The sequence below is a fragment of the Acomys russatus genome, chromosome 7 (genome assembly GCF_903995435.1).
Source record: "Acomys russatus chromosome 7, mAcoRus1.1, whole genome shotgun sequence".
Taxonomy (NCBI): Eukaryota; Metazoa; Chordata; class Mammalia; order Rodentia; family Muridae; genus Acomys; species Acomys russatus.
Genome location: NC_067143.1, coordinates 44,342,871 through 44,359,543, shown reverse-complemented (window position 1 = coordinate 44,359,543; position 16,673 = coordinate 44,342,871). Strand labels below are relative to the sequence as shown.

Genomic DNA, 16,673 nt, shown 5'->3' with positions numbered 1-16,673 from the left:
ACTTACTTGAGGATAGAGTGGGGAATAAGATACAGTACAGAGATGGAGCAAGAGTCTTTCAAGTGTCCTTATGGATTACTAGCTACACTTCAAGAAACATCAGCTTAGAGAGGCCACCTCCCAGTGGAGAAGTAATTAAACTGTGAGACAAGTCACTTTGTCTCCATGAGGAGCCCACAGTTGCCTAACAGATCTGTAACGTGGACATTGAGCACTGAAGTAATTTAGTCAGGAAGATGCTAAGTGTGCAGGATGAGTTTCCATCACTGAGATTTGTTCCCATATGTAAGTTCAAATATTCATGGGATAGTGTGATACGTTTTCTATGGATTGAGCAAAGCAAGCTTGAGTGGAACCTGGCCTAGAACTAAGTTATCACTCCCATTGTATGAAGATCATAGTTCCATGCTTAAGTATTTAATACAATAAAAGTGTACAATTCTTAAAATTTCTGGGAGAGATATAAATGTGTGTGTGTGTGTCTCGGTGTGTGTGTCTGGGTGTGTATGTCTGTGCCTGTGAATGCATGTGTGAGAGGGGCTTATAATAAGGGACCTGATTTTTCTTTCAGAGAGCTTCTTTAACCAAATGCAATTTAAGCTCTAAGATGACCAGAAGTTAATTAGGCGAAGTGTAGAAAAGCCTTTCAATCCAAGTGAAAAGCATATGGGAAGCACTTGAGACAGCTGGAGATGTACCAGTTTGTGAATAAAATGTACGCCAGTGTGAATAATGTGGTCAGCAAAAAGAAGAGTGAAATGAGATGCTCAAGAGGCAGGCAGGTACTACATCATGCAGAGCCCGACTTTGCATTTTATCCTTAATGCAAGAGGAGAGAGAGAGAGAGAGAGAGAGAGAGAGAGAGAGAGAGAGGAGAGAGAGAGAGAGAGAGAGAGAGAGGAGAGATGAGAGAGAAGAGACAGAGAGAGAGAGAAGACAGAGAGGAGGAGAGAGAGAGAGAGACAGAGAGACAGACCACACAAAACACACACACACACACAGACGAGGAGACGAGAAGAGGGAGAGGAGAGAGGAGAGAGAGAGAGAGAGAGAGAGAGAGAGATTCGATCTACTTTACTGTAACAGATCGCTTTAACTGCATTCACAGTAAGTTGGCAGCAGACAGTGGATGTGGTGAGAATGGGTAGGAAGTTGTAGGAAGGGAAAAGGTGGGGTTTGATCAAAGTGGTTGGAATAGAAGTAGAGGGAAGTGAGTAGACTTGTGTAATCAATAGGACTTGAAGGTGGGCACAGGGAGGGAGGCAGGGAGACTAATATGCTAAGCATCATCCTCAGGTATTTGATGTGATCCATGCACAGGGCCAATGTTGATGCCATTCATTGAATTGGAGGTTGAGAAAGGAGCTAGTGGCTTTAAATCAAGACTTTAGGTTTCAATGTTGCTGAAAAGCCTCCAGAATGGATACATATAGACATATGTGTATATTTTTTTCTTAGAGAGATAAAAGAGAAGATAGAGGAAAAATAAAAATGAAAGAAGCGGGAAAGGTTCGACAGAATTAGAATGAACAGAAAACAGATTTCCTGAAGTCCTGTGTATGATTTGGGGACTGGTACATATCAAATTTGTTTAGGGTAAGTGATTTGAAAAGAATATACTGAGCAAACCACCATGCTTTGATCGGTAAAATGAAGAAATATTTTCTTGTTTTCATAATAGTGATCATAGGAAGTAGGTAGAAGAGAAGTAAATCTGATGGGTTCATGCCAGAGGTAGACCCTGACATATTTTTATTGGTACATTTTTTTTTAAAGAGGAATGGATCAAGACCCCCTAGTGGAGTAATTAGAAATCAATGTAAAATTAACATCCATTAAAAAAAATTACACTGACCATGAGCCAGAAAAATAGAGATGAGAACAAGATAGAGAAAAAATAAAAATAAACAGTGGGGAGATGTTCCAGCGAGACATCTCTGACATTACGCCTGCTGCGCTTCTGGGGCTTCTGTTCTGCCAGGTCATCTGTCCCTTGGGCTTGAACCCCAGATCTGTCACTTAGTGGCTAATCTGGGGAAAAACAGGTAACTTTATTTCCTCATTTAGAAAGGTAAAATGATGATCATGTCTATTTCATAACCCGATTCAGGATCGGAGGGAATAAAGAAGCACTTCAGCAAAATGCATGGCTTAAGGAGAGTGGAGTGTACAGAGCTACCCACATGTAGCGGACTGTAGGGAAATCATTGTTGCAGTGTAAATATCTTCTTTTCTCCCCATGGCTATGAAACCTCAGCCCTTTCTTTGTTTTTATATTGTCTAAGTCACTATACCAATAAATTGGTTTTGTTTTTTTAGAATTGTTTAAAAAAGGTATGATTTGTTTAATATTTTTAAATCAGTATGAAGTGTTGGTAAGCTTAAATGATTACGAATATGTGAAGTTTCTCCACCTGATGGCACAGTCAATTTTTTTCTGATTTATTTCTACAAATACAAGCTAGAACTTAAGATTTGCTATTTAATTCTCTGAGAGAGACCAGTAATTGAATTTTAAGTGGGGTACCTGAAAACACGAAAAAGTAAAGATTTTGTAAAAACACAGATCCTTTCAATATATTTATTTTCCACTTTGAATCACTCTAAAATCTGTATATTCTCAGCTGTAATAATACTATAAAGACATTGAGCCCCAAAACATAATTAAATAAGCAGCTACTCTGAATGGGAATTTTCCAACTGGGCTCTCCACCTAGACTGAATTTCAAGCATCTCACAGAATACTAGATTTTATGCTTCCAATTTTCTCTGTGATTCTGGCTACAATGTGTCAACAGGCTTTTGTCCTCACACACATGTCATCAGATATTTATGTTTCGTTATCTTCAGTCTTTAGACTTAGAAGAGTTTGTTTATAAAGCTGTTATGGGAAAACTCAGAACATTCTAAGGTCAAATTTGAACTGCACTATTTATTGGCAAGATTACACTGTGGGAAATCCTTTAACCTTCCTTGACTTTGGTATCTTAACCTACATAGAGATGAATTAAATAAGATAACATATAAAAACCTAGGAAGTAGCAAAGTGAAAATATTGTTTATGTTTACTGTGATTAGATAGAACCAATTAATTCTATAGTCTTAGGAAAGTGGTTAATTCCTCAGGGAGCCAGTTATGTGGTGACTTTAATATTCTAATTAACATGTTAAGTGACAATACTAGTATTTACAAAGTTAGATTGTTGTATCTGAAGCAGAGTGAACATTTATTAAGCATTATTTAAAATACCCAGTAAACGTTCTCTTTCATCCCTCTAATGAAGGAAATGATGCTGGAACAATGTAATTATTTCCTTATTGAACATGTGACACTTTGCATGATCATGTCTGAAAGTGCTTGGTGAGCAACAGCAGAAAAACCAAAGCAATGTTCTTAATCTCTCCCATCGTACCATGGGAGCAGAACCTCTCTCCACAAGGAAGGTACTGAGTGCAAGGAACGTGAGCAGAGATGAGTTCCACCCATCATCCATCCTTGTGGAAGCACATGCAACTGGAGAAGATGACGTGAGGGAGCGCATGCAGTAGTACCTGGTCATGTCAGAGTCGGGGAGCAGGCCTAGGTGGTAGTGGGGGTAGGGAGCTGAGAGGAGGAAGCTTTTGTCACACTCCACTGGGGAATAGTGCCTGGGAGAGGCAGGCTTATCACAGAGTTTGTTCACAGTGCTGTAAACAGGTTCCGGAGGCCTGGTGACACAAGAGGGAGGAAAGATGCACAGTTAGCACAAACCAAGACCAATCGTGCAGCTAGTAGCATTTTCACTGTATCTACAAGTAAAAACCCAACTTAATGACACGCCTTCATCATGTCCCACACGGGCCAGTTTTATTTTTACTGCTTGTACTTACCACGTCATACGTTATTGATAGACTTATTTATATATGTACTCTGACTTTATTCATAGCCTCAGTTGTGAGTATATAGGGCACTATGAAAGTGTTTAGTCCAATGTGACCTGGTCAGAGGGTTTCTGGACAAGCTGCTGATATGGAATTTAGTTTAGCCACGGTCATTGTAATTATCTCCTACTGAATTCCTCCCTCTGCCAACTTGAGACTCGAAGTAATATGATGACTGGTACGTCAATAGCTATCTTGGTCCATGAAGTGACCTAGAGGATAGAGTTAAATTATACAGGCAGTTGAGCATAATGGATAAGGCTGTGGAGCTGGTGACAGTGATGACATTACAGTGCCTCTGGCTTTGTTTCATGGGGGATAAAAAACACATTACCTAGTTTAAGGTACTGTCACCTCTTGTTATATAAACAGGCTATAAAATTAAGTTGTACCTTTATAAAATTTAAGGCTATGGCTTTATACAAAGAAATCTATCATAAGAAGTAAACATTTAGTTACATTTGCCATCCATTGGACACTCTACCTATGCAGGAAGATATAACGAATGCAGTTTCCTTACTACATAATTTGGAGTTTGTAACTGTTCTGAGAACCTGGGGAGTCTCTCTGTTAAATCTTTGCTGGAGTCTGGTCTAAACTGCTAGCACAGGATCATGGGAAAAAGAAGTTAATGACTATAAAGCATTTCCATGATGATGTGACCTCCATATCCTACTTGCCCAGGAGAGCTGATTCAATTTTCATTCTGATGTTGACTCTACAGACCAAGAAAATGATGTTAAAGAAAAAAAGAAAATGATGTTGCCATTTTTTTTCTAGCAGTTGTACCATAGAACCAGTTATAGCATAGAACCAAAGATAACTAATATGTGTCCTCAAAAACATCTTATGATATTGTATTCAGCTGAATTAAAGATAAATGAATGCTTTATTTTTAAATACCATAATACATTCAAAAGAATGAAAATTGAACTTGTAATTTGCCAGGAGCTGAACTCTTTAAACTTTCACTTGTATTTTTATATCTATATAATAATATTATATTGTTTAAGTATTAAATAATTCAATGCTTGGAGAGAGCACTGGGTTCTAGAAGGAGGCTTTCTTTTTTTCTTGCTTGCAGTTACCCTAATGTTCTTTCACTATGAATTGATTACTCATCTATGTTTAATGTTTATCACCTGAAGCCTTGTGACTTCAGAGACAAGTTACTGGTGCTGTAGGTTCATTTAACTCTGCTCTTAAATCAGCCATTCCTTCTATTTTTAAGTGCTGCTTTTATATTGTCATGTACTAAAGACTAGGTATCTCTGACTCACGTTCGTCTTAGGTAAGAACACTTGACACCTCTGGACATGAGCCAGTGCAAAGAAGCAAAGACTAACACGTAGCATACTTGACTAAGTCCTCTTACAAGCAAACAGCCAAATCCAAATGATGGTGAGAAGGGGGTTCATCTGTGAAGGTTTTCAACCAATAGCTTCATTATAATTCTAGAATTTTGCCATGTACTGTGCAAAATATAGGTATCAGTACAATTCACAATAAGTGCTACACAAGCTGCTGCTAAGAACTGGGTAAATGTTCACGGAATCAACACACAATATTTATTCTTCTTTACTGAGAACAAGCAATTTCCTGGCTTTTTAACAGAAGCCCTAAGATATTCTGGGTAATTTTAGATCATCATTAGATCTAAAACTTTTTATATCGTCATTAATTCTTAGGTTATAAAGAGGGATAAAAACCCAGTGCTGTCAGTGAAGAAATGAAAGAAAAGCATTAAGTACTCAGCATGCAGAGTTCATGCACCCTTTGAAGAATTAGGCCCTTGCACTAGTCTCTGGCCACAGTGCCTGACCATAGTTCTGTGGGAGTCTGTTCCCATGTATATAATGTTCCTTGAAGACTTCCTAGCCCTGAGCTCCAGAGGGTCTAGCACAAGCAGGCAGCATATTAGTGCTTTGTAGTATGTCCCCTGTGACATCTCTGCAGACAGACAAGACATGCCAAACACTGTTCCCGGGGTCTAGTGGCTGGGGTACATGTCACCATCACTTCACCGAAGAAATGCCTCAGAGTCTACAAGACATGCAGCAATAAAGATGGAGCAGAGATTGAGGGAATGGCCAACCAGTGACTGGCCCAACTTGAGATTCACTCCATAGGAGAGAGCCAACCCCTGATGCTATTAATGATACTGTTATGATTGCAGACAGGAGCCTAGCATAACTGTGTTCTGAGAGGCTTCATTCAGCAGCCGATGAAAACAGATACAAAGTCCCAAAGCCAAACAGTAGGCTGAGCCCTGGAGTCTTGGGGAAGAGTAGGGGGAAAGGATTGAAGGGTCAAAGGGGTCAAGGACACTACAGGAAGACCCACAGAGTAAACTAACCTGGGCCCAAGGTGGTTCACAGAGACTGAACAACAACCAAAGAGCATGTATGGGCTGAATCTAGGTCCCCTAGGCATATGTAGCAGATGTGAAGCTTGGTTATCATGTGGGTCCCCTAAAAATTGGAGCAGGGGTTGGGGTGCTGTCTCTGACTCTGTTGCCTGCCTTTGGATTCCTTTCCCCTTACTGGGCTGCATTGTCTGGCCTCAGTGGGAGAGGATGTGCTTATTCCTGTTGTGATTTGAGGTGCTTGATGCCGTCAGGTGCATTGGTACCCACGGGGGCCTTCCCTTCTTTGAAGAGAAGGGGAAGAGCAATTGGGGGGAAGGGAACATGAGGGTGAGAGGAAGGAGGAGGGGAGGGAGGGGGCTTCGGTCAGACTGTAAAGTAATTTAATAAATAAATTAATAGAAAACAAACAAACAAACAACTCCCCAAAACAACAAACAAAATGCAGTGGATATATTATATCCTGAAGTCTGAGTCAGCCAGTCACAATGGAAGGTCCTGTTTATCGTGTTATAAGCCCCCTGAGTCTGAAAATAATGAATATGGATAGCCAACCAACTTGCTCTCTTTATTCCTTGGTTATTCCCTGGACTAGTGGAAGGAATAGCTGAAATTATTAGTGAAATCTCTAAGTGAATTTATAAATAAATCATTTATCTTGCCATGCACTTATCAAAGGCCATAGAAAAATGACTTCTTGGTCTCATCTGCTGAGCCATCAGCATTTATTTGCTCATCTATGGGTTTTTAATTGCAGGCTCTTGTAGCATATAATTAACACAACCCTGGCCCTTGGTGATCTTTGTCTTCTCTGAACTCCATTAGCACTTGCTATTTGCTCTTGTCTCCTCACATTTTTAATCACGAATGCATGCACAATTAGGGCACAGTGGAGAGGAATGCTGCATCTATACCCTATTTAGAAAAACCACCCTGTCAGTAGGTAATAGCCTTTCCCCCACTTGACATGTGCTCAACTCAGCCCCTGCAGAGCCAGTGTGACTTGTACCATTTGACCGGAACTGGGCCTCTCCTTCTTGATATGTTCATGATATGTGTGATAGGGATCAAAAGAAACAGAGAAAAATCAAATTCCAAACCAGGATAATTTAATTGGAGTCTTCCATGAGAACTGGATAGTTATGAATAAAAGTAAAGAAAAAGAAATCAGCTGGCAGTATAAGGAGAAGATGCAGGCACACATAGTCACTGAAGAGGTGTCTTCTAACGATAGATAACCAGAGTGGACCTCTGCTAAACATTGTTGTCTGAATGTCCGCAGGTTCACAGTCTGTTCTTTCTAGAATAACTATCTAGGTTCATCCCATAAGGCCGTAGGAGGAAGATGTAGGCTATTGAACTCCCCTACTGGTTCCCTTGTGATATTTATTGTATAATGAAAATCAACTACAAACCTCCCACCTTATCCCCTTGACAGAGCTTAGGTCAGATCTCTTGCTTGCAATTAAGGGAAAAACAAAACAGAAACAGACACTTTCAGTCACTGACATTTGCTTATGCTGCTCAGGGTAATTGCCAAAACCAGACTCCAGAAAATCTCACAGAATTCAAGGCCAGTACCAAATCAACCCTGTCTTCCAAATTTTGACATTTGGTTCATGATTTTTTTTCTTTTGCATTACTTTTATTTTTAAGTATTTTAAAATAAAAATAATAACACATTAATAGTGTTAGTAGTGCTATGTCTGCTTGGTGTCCCTTTCAATTTTGTACCTGAAGTGTGTGAATATCTAGTGTCTAGCCCCAGTCCGCCCCCCCCCCAGCTCACAGTAAATGCTGATAAGGATGGTGGGGTTGTAAATGCTCTTGATGCATGTAGTACTTGAGGTGGCCAGATCAAAGATCATCTTTTATTAAAAAATTAAACAATTAGAATGACTTACGAAACCCTCATGCTGTTTGGGGAAGGGAGGCTTTGCATAATTCTACTGTCATATTTAGTTCACATGAGTCTTACTTTCTCTAGAAGATGAGGGTCAAATTTTATTTATCTTTTGACATCCCCCTTGTTTTTCTACATGTATTAATATATGAAGATGACAATATTAACAGAAAAATGACAGGACAGAGATCTCTGCTTTCTTCTTGAGCCTAAACTACAAAAGAAGTATGGTTGTATAGTAGGATTAACTTGGGTGCTGTTACTTGGCCTTTGAGCATGGATACCTTTTTAGGAGCATTGTCAGTGTGTATTTAATATATTTAAATGGCTCAAGAGGCAAAGCATTATGTTCCCCAGCTGTCATCCTGTAGTTGCCATCTATGGCTGCCCAGATGGAACTTCCACCATATTGCCTGTATTAAAATGATATAAAAACAAACTGTATCAGTGATGACATCTGGGACACCAAGGGCTCCAGTGACTGAGCATCTGGCACATCATCTGACACAACGTGAGGAATGTGTTTCTTAACCCCCAAAAGGATGCCACATAATCCTGTTCACAAATACTGTACCGTTTTGTAGTCAAGTATTCATAAGGGTAAGTATAGAGGCCTAGGCTGCTACAGCTTAAGGGCAGAGCTTTGGAAATCCCTGAAAGTAGCTAGCGGGTAAAGAGAGTGCTAGATATGTTCATCTACAAATGTAATGGCCTTTTAATTATTGTGATAAATAAAGGGAGTGCTTTATCTTACACTGAACATTTGGCATTTGAGGAAGATTTTATATGGCTCTTGAGGCATGATATAGTAGAGATCGGCCTAGATGACATGGAAGAACTGATTCAGTACCCATCTGAGACACCTTAAGTTAAGGTCCCAAACCTCCTCCCAAGGCCTTTGGAGTAGATGCCTCTTTCTATCATTTTTTTCTTCTGAAAACATTACCTCCTCACTTAGAGAACCACGTTGGGACTAGTTGGCGAGGACCTAAACTAAAATTCCCAGGGGCCAAATTGTTAGGTGGCAGAATGGTGAACACAATGAAAGAGCTCTGTAGGATTCTGGTTCATTTAAATCCCATCTTGTTGGTCTCGGAGACCTCCTTGGAGCCTCAGCACTCTCATGTAGAAAACAGGCCAGTCGTAAGAGCAGAATGTGAGTGAGAAGGACAGGGAACATGTCCATGAAATACTTAGCTTAGCCCAGGGTGCTTACTGTTCAATCTACAAATTGGCATCATTATTATCTGGATTATTTTTCCAAACTTTAACCCGCCCCCTGCAGGAATGCATAGCTTTTCAGAACATTGCTCCCTATATGTGAATACAAGGAAACAAACTCTTCAAACACTTAACCCTAAACTGGGCATTTTATACAATAGCACTTTTATGTACTTTGAATTCTCTACATAGGGATGAAACAAGCAGTGACCGTGGTGGCTTTTATTATAAGAGGATCTTGATGATGATGCCTCTGAAGACCTCCTTTCACTCCTGACATTGAAAAAGTAACTGGCAGTCTGTCATAGGCCTTGGAGCCTGTTGATCTTTTTTTTCTAAATTTCTCAGTTGTTTTTATTGTCTCTGACAACAGATGAGAGCCAACTCTACTTCATTGTGTGTGCCTACATCTTTGTAATATGTTGGTTTTTTTTTTTCTGGTAGGGTTCACAGCTGTGGTGCCATTTCAAAGTATTGGGCCATAACTAATTTGTTATTAATAACAGTCTTTGCACCAAGATCTGCAAATATTTTTTTAAAATACAAAATGGGATTGGTTTAACATTTTCCTGTATCAACAGCACTCTCAGTTATATTTTAACATGTTTACTCACTGAAGGGAGAAAGAGCAGATTTAGCACCATAACATTCAAAACTCATCCTCAAAGTTTTGAATTATTAATATGTTTTGTTTATTCAATAAGGGTGTTTAGGTTTCAATAAAACAGGGCTGTTTAAGGCAGTTGGGATCAACATGGGTCATGTTTAACTGAAGATATGGAGAAAGGAAGAGAGAGGGTCATTGTGATACTAAATGAGAACACTGAGGTACAGGAAGACATCTGGGGTTGTTTTGAAAAAATATTCAAGTAAGTATTACCTGAGACAGCGTGATAGAACTATAACCAGACCAAGGCCTCTGAGACCCAGATTTGTGTTAGTGGAGGGAAGGTCAATATGTCCTATTCTAGTGCTTAAACTCTTACTTTTATAAATTCATTCTTAAAGATTTTTCTCTGCTTTTTCTCTTTTAATTAAACTTTAAAGGTAAGGTATAAACTTACAAAATAATAATTTAATAATTACTCAGCATCCTTGTAAATAGAAGTCCAATAAAACATAAAATATTTAACTACATAGAAGTATAAACCCACAGAGTTACGATAAAAACCTCATATAATTAATCGCTATGTTGGCAAAGACATCTGCTCAAATAAAATCATCAGTATTTTAAAGATATCCCTACAACTAGATGGGAAAAATAGCACTCAATAAACACTGGACAACGGCCGCTAGCATCTAATGACAAAAGAAGGGGTAGAAATAGCAAATAGATATCACATATAAATGCGTGACCCCAGTGGGAATAAAGATAATGCATATTAAACCGAGTACTTCTTTCTGCGTCTTAAAGTAACAAAGAATCTCCGAGCTATCAGATCTCATTTAGTTGTGGTATGGGAGACAGACTCACTGGTGTTTATGCTGGTGCTATGGTGTGTGAAACCTCTTACAGTTCTTCAAGAAAGCAACTTGGCAGTAGATTTTAGAAGCTTTAGCCATAACCTTATGTTTTGTTTCAGACATTCTACGTATAGTTGGCTGCCTTAACAAGATGTTTTCTACAAGATTGCCGGACGCAATTAGCCTAAAACACCTTGAATGTAACATTCATATGATCCCTGATTACTTTGTGCTTCTTCTTGCTGTATGTAATTTTTCTACTTATATGTAATAATATAAATGTATATGCCAACCAAATCAAATCAAAGAAAAAAGAAAACTCTAAAATATACACAAAGTTGTTGCTGCTGTTCTGTATATAGAGAAGGTCCATCTAGTTTGCTATCAGAACAAAGAATAATAATAATATTTGACCGGGACATAAAGGCATGCAGCATACGATATACCCACAAGATGGTTTACAACAGCCACTGAAGCTGATATTGATCCAAGGTTTAGTGATTTAGGAAATTTATTGTACTATGTCAAACACTGCACAAAGTTGTCCATGGGGCTAGGGGACTGTGGGTGGTGAAAGCATTATATTCCTTCCAACTTCTGAAAAGTCTGAAGTTAGGATGGGAAAGTCCACAAGGTGGTGGTCAGGAAATAGAGAATCCAGGACGGATTGAGGTGGGTTGACAGGGTTTTCATAGAGCAAGAAAAATTGGAAGACTGACTCTGAAACCAGCTCCTTTAGAAATTTCCTAAAGGTTTCCATAGGGGAGGACGTTATAAGATGATTCAGGTCTTGCGTATGGTTAGAGTAGCCATGCAGAAAGCAGCCGTGCGGACAGCAGCCCTGTGGACAGCAGGCGTGTAGACAGCAGCCACAAGGACAGAAGCCGTGCGTACAGCCGCTGTGCGGACAATAGCCGCCGTGCGGACAGCAGCCCTGTGGACAGCTGCTGTGCGGATAGCAGCTGTGCGGATAAGAGCCCTGCGGACAACAACTGCGGACAGCAGGCATGCCGACAACAGGGGTGCGGACAACAGCAGTGCGGATAACAGCCCTGCGAACAACAGCTGTGCGGACAGCAGCTGTGCGGAAACAGCCCTGGGGACAAAAACAGTGCGGAGAGCAGGCGTGCGGACAACAGCAGTGCGGACAACAGCTGTGCGGACAGCAGCTGTGAGGACAGCAGCTGTGCGGATAACAGCCCTGCGGACACCAACAGTGCGGACAGCAGGCATGCGGACAATGGCAGTGCGGACAACAGCTGTGCGGACAACAACTGTGGACAGCAGGCGTGCGGACAACAGGGGTGCGGACAACAGCTGTGTGGATAACAGCCCTGCGGACAACAACAGTGCGGACAGCAGGCGTACGGACAACAGCCTTGCGGACAATAACAGTCTGGACAGCACCTGTGCGGACAGCAGCTGTGCGGACAGCAGCTGTGCAGATAACAGCCCTGCGGACAACAGCTGTGCGGACAACAACTGTGGACAGCAGGCGTGCGGACAACAGGGGTGCGGACAACAGCTGTGCGGACAACAGCTGTGCGGACAACAACTGTGGACAGCAGGCGTGCGGACAACAGGGGTGCGGACAACAGCTGTGTGGATAACAGCCCTGCGGACAACAACAGTGCGGACAGCAGGCGTGCGGACAACAGCCTTGTGGACAACAACAGTCTGGACAGCACCTGTGCGGACCACAGCAGTGCGGACAACAGCTGTGCGGACAGCAGCTGTGCGGACAACAGCAGTGCGGACAACAACAATGCGGACAACAGCAGTGCGGATAACAGCCCTGCGGACAACAGCAGTGCGGACAACAGCAACAGCAGTGCGGACAACAGCTGTGCGGACAACAGCACTGTGGACAGCTGCTGTGCGGATAACAGCGTTGCGGACAACAACAGTGCTGACAGCAGGCGTGCTGACAACAGCCTTGTGGACAACAACAGTCTGGACAGCACCTGTGCGGACAACAGCAGTGCGGACAACAACTGTGCGGACAACAGCAGTGCGGACAACAGCTGTGAGGATAACAGCTCTGTGGACAACAACAGTGCAGACAGCAGGCATGCGGATAACAGCCCTGCGGACAACAGCAGTGCGGACAACAGCTGTGAGGATAACAGCTCTGTGGACAACAACAGTGCGGACAGCAGCTGAGCGGACAACAGCAGTGCGGACAACAGCAGTGCGGACAACAGCAGTGCGGACAACAGCTGTGTGGACAACAGCTGTGCGGACAACAACTGCAGACAACAGGTGTGCGGATAACAGCCTTGCGGACAACAACAGTGCGGACAGCACCTGTGCGGACAACAGCAGTGTGGACAGCAGCTGTGCGGCAGCAGCTGTGCGGACAACAACTGCGGACAGCAGGCGTGCTGACAACAGCCTTGTGGACAACAACAGTCTGGACAGCAGCTGTGCGGACAGCAGCTGTGTGGATAACAGTAGTGCGGACAACAGCAGTGCGGACAACAGCAGTGCGGACAACAGCTGTGCGGACAACAACTGCGGACAACAGGTGTGTGAGGATAACAGCTCTGTGGACAACAACAGTGCAGACAGCAGGCATGCGGATAACAGCCCTGCGGACAACAGCAGTGCGGACAACAGCTGTGAGGATAACAGCTCTGTGGACAACAACAGTGCGGACAGCAGCTGAGCGGACAACAGCAGTGCGGACAACAGCAGTGCGGACAACAGCAGTGCGGACAACAGCTGTGTGGACAACAGCTGTGCGGACAACAACTGCAGACAACAGGTGTGCGGATAACAGCCTTGCGGACAACAACAGTGCGGACAGCACCTGTGCGGACAACAGCAGTGTGGACAGCAGCTGTGCGGCAGCAGCTGTGCGGACAACAACTGCGGACAGCAGGCGTGCTGACAACAGCCTTGTGGACAACAACAGTCTGGACAGCAGCTGTGCGGACAGCAGCTGTGTGGATAACAGTAGTGCGGACAACAGCAGTGCGGACAACAGCAGTGCGGACAACAGCTGTGCGGACAACAACTGCGGACAACAGGTGTGTGAGGATAACAGCTCTGTGGACAACAACAGTGCAGACAGCAGGCATGCGGATAACAGCCCTGCGGACAACAGCAGTGCGGACAACAGCTGTGAGGATAACAGCTCTGTGGACAACAACAGTGCGGACAGCAGCTGAGCGGACAACAGCAGTGCGGACAACAGCAGTGCGGACAACAGCAGTGCGGACAACAGCTGTGTGGACAACAGCTGTGCGGACAACAACTGCAGACAACAGGTGTGCGGATAACAGCCTTGCGGACAACAACAGTGCGGACAGCACCTGTGCGGACAACAGCAGTGTGGACAGCAGCTGTGCGGCAGCAGCTGTGCGGACAACAACTGCGGACAGCAGGCGTGCTGACAACAGCCTTGTGGACAACAACAGTCTGGACAGCAGCTGTGCGGACAGCAGCTGTGTGGATAACAGTAGTGCGGACAACAGCAGTGCGGACAACAGCCGTGCGGACAACAGCTGTGCGGACAACAACTGCGGACAACAGGTGTGTGAGGATAACAGCTCTGTGGACAACAACAGTGCAGACAGCAGGCATGCGGATAACAGCCCTGCGGACAACAGCAGTGCGGACAACAGCTGTGAGGATAACAGCTCTGTGGACAACAACAGTGCGGACAGCAGCTGAGCGGACAACAGCAGTGCGGACAACAGCAGTGCGGACAACAGCAGTGCGGACAACAGCTGTGTGGACAACAGCTGTGCGGACAACAACTGCAGACAACAGGTGTGCGGATAACAGCCTTGCGGACAACAACAGTGCGGACAGCACCTGTGCGGACAACAGCAGTGTGGACAGCAGCTGTGCGGCAGCAGCTGTGCGGACAACAACTGCGGACAGCAGGCGTGCTGACAACAGCCTTGTGGACAACAACAGTCTGGACAGCAGCTGTGCGGACAGCAGCTGTGTGGATAACAGTAGTGCGGACAACAGCAGTGCGGACAACAGCAGTGCGGACAACAGCTGTGCGGACAACAACTGCGGACAACAGGTGTGCGGATAACAGCAGTGCGGATAACAGCCCTGCGAACAACAGCAGTGCGGACAACAACAGTGCAGACAGCAGGCGTGCTGACAACAGCCTTGTGGACAACAACAGTCTGGACAGCACCTGTGCGGACAACAGCAGTGCGGACAACAACTGTGCGGACAGCAGCTGTGCGGATAACAGTAGTGCGGACAACAGCAGTGCGGACAACAGCTGTGCGGACAACAACTGCGGACAACAGGTGTGCAGATAACAGCCTTGCGGGAAACAACAATGTGGACAGCAGGCGTGCGGACAACAGCCTTGTGGACAACAACAGTCTGGACAGAACCTGTGCGGACAACAGCAGTGTGGACAGCAGCTGTTCAGACAGCAGCTGTGCGGATAACAGCCCTGCGGACAACAGCAGTGCGGACAACAGCAGTGCGGACAACAGCAGTGCGGACAACAGCTGTGCGGACAACAACTGCGGACAACAGGTGTGCGGACAACAGCAGTGTGGACAACAGCAGTGCGGACAACAGCAGTGCGGACAACAGCTGTGTGGACAACAGCTGTGCGGACAACAACTGCAGACAACAGGTGTGCGGATAACAGCCTTGCGGACAACAACTGCGGACAGCAGGCGTGCTGACAACAGCCTTGTGGACAACAACAGTCTGGACAGCAGCTGTGTGGACAGCAGCTGTGCGGATAACAGTAGTGCGGACAACAGCAGTGCGGACAACAGCAGTGCGGACAACAGCAGTGCGGACAACAGCTGTGCGGACAACAGCTGTGCGGACAACAACTGCGGACAACAGGTGTGCAGATAACAGCCTTGCGGGAAACAACAATGTGGACAGCAGGCGTGCGGACAACAGCCTTGTGGACAACAACAGTCTGGACAGAACCTGTGCGGACAACAGCAGTGCGGACAACAACTGTGCGGACAGCAGCTGTGCGGATAACAGTAGTGCGGACAACAGCAGTGCGGACAACAGCTGTGCGGACAACAACTGCGGACAACAGGTGTGCAGATAACAGCCTTGCGGGAAACAACAATGTGGACAGCAGGCGTGCGGACAACAGCCTTGTGGACAACAACAGTCTGGACAGAACCTGTGCGGACAACAGCAGTGTGGACAGCAGCTGTTCAGACAGCAGCTGTGCGGATAACAGCCCTGCGGACAACAGCAGTGCGGACAACAGCAGTGCGGACAACAGCAGTGCGGACAACAGCTGTGCGGACAACAACTGCGGACAACAGGTGTGCGGACAACAGCAGTGTGGACAACAGCAGTGCGGACAACAGCAGTGCGGACAACAGCTGTGTGGACAACAGCTGTGCGGACAACAACTGCAGACAACAGGTGTGCGGATAACAGCCTTGCGGACAACAACTGCGGACAGCAGGCGTGCTGACAACAGCCTTGTGGACAACAACAGTCTGGACAGCAGCTGTGCGGACAGCAGCTGTGTGGATAACAGTAGTGCGGACAACAGCAGTGCGGACAACAGCAGTGCGGACAACAGCTGTGCGGACAACAACTGCGGACAACAGGTGTGCGGATAACAGCAGTGCGGATAACAGCCCTGCGCACAACAGCAGTGCGGACAACAACAGTGCAGACAGCAGGCGTGCTGACAACAGCCTTGTGGACAACAACAGTCTGGACAGCACCTGTGCGGACAACAGCAGTGCGGACAACAACTGTGCGGACAGCAGCTGTGCGGATAACAGTAGTGCGGACAACAGCAGTGCGGACAACAGCTGTGCG

General features: G+C 44.7%; 1 protein-coding gene across 21 annotated transcripts in view; it reads right to left on the bottom strand.

The window, feature by feature from the left end:
* The window catches only part of Dlg2 (discs large MAGUK scaffold protein 2), a 1,899,378-nt gene that overhangs the window by 402,724 nt on the left and 1,479,981 nt on the right, over positions 1-16,673 (bottom strand). For 16 of the 21 annotated variants that reach the window (XM_051148943.1, XM_051148920.1, XM_051148918.1 and 13 more), the window contains one exon: positions 3,553-3,708. The exons of the other annotated variants lie outside the window; for them this stretch is intronic. In XM_051148943.1, coding sequence (XP_051004900.1) covers positions 3,553-3,708 — 156 coding nt within the window. The remainder of the gene's footprint in view (positions 1-3,552; positions 3,709-16,673) is intronic. 21 annotated transcript variants of the gene reach the window in all.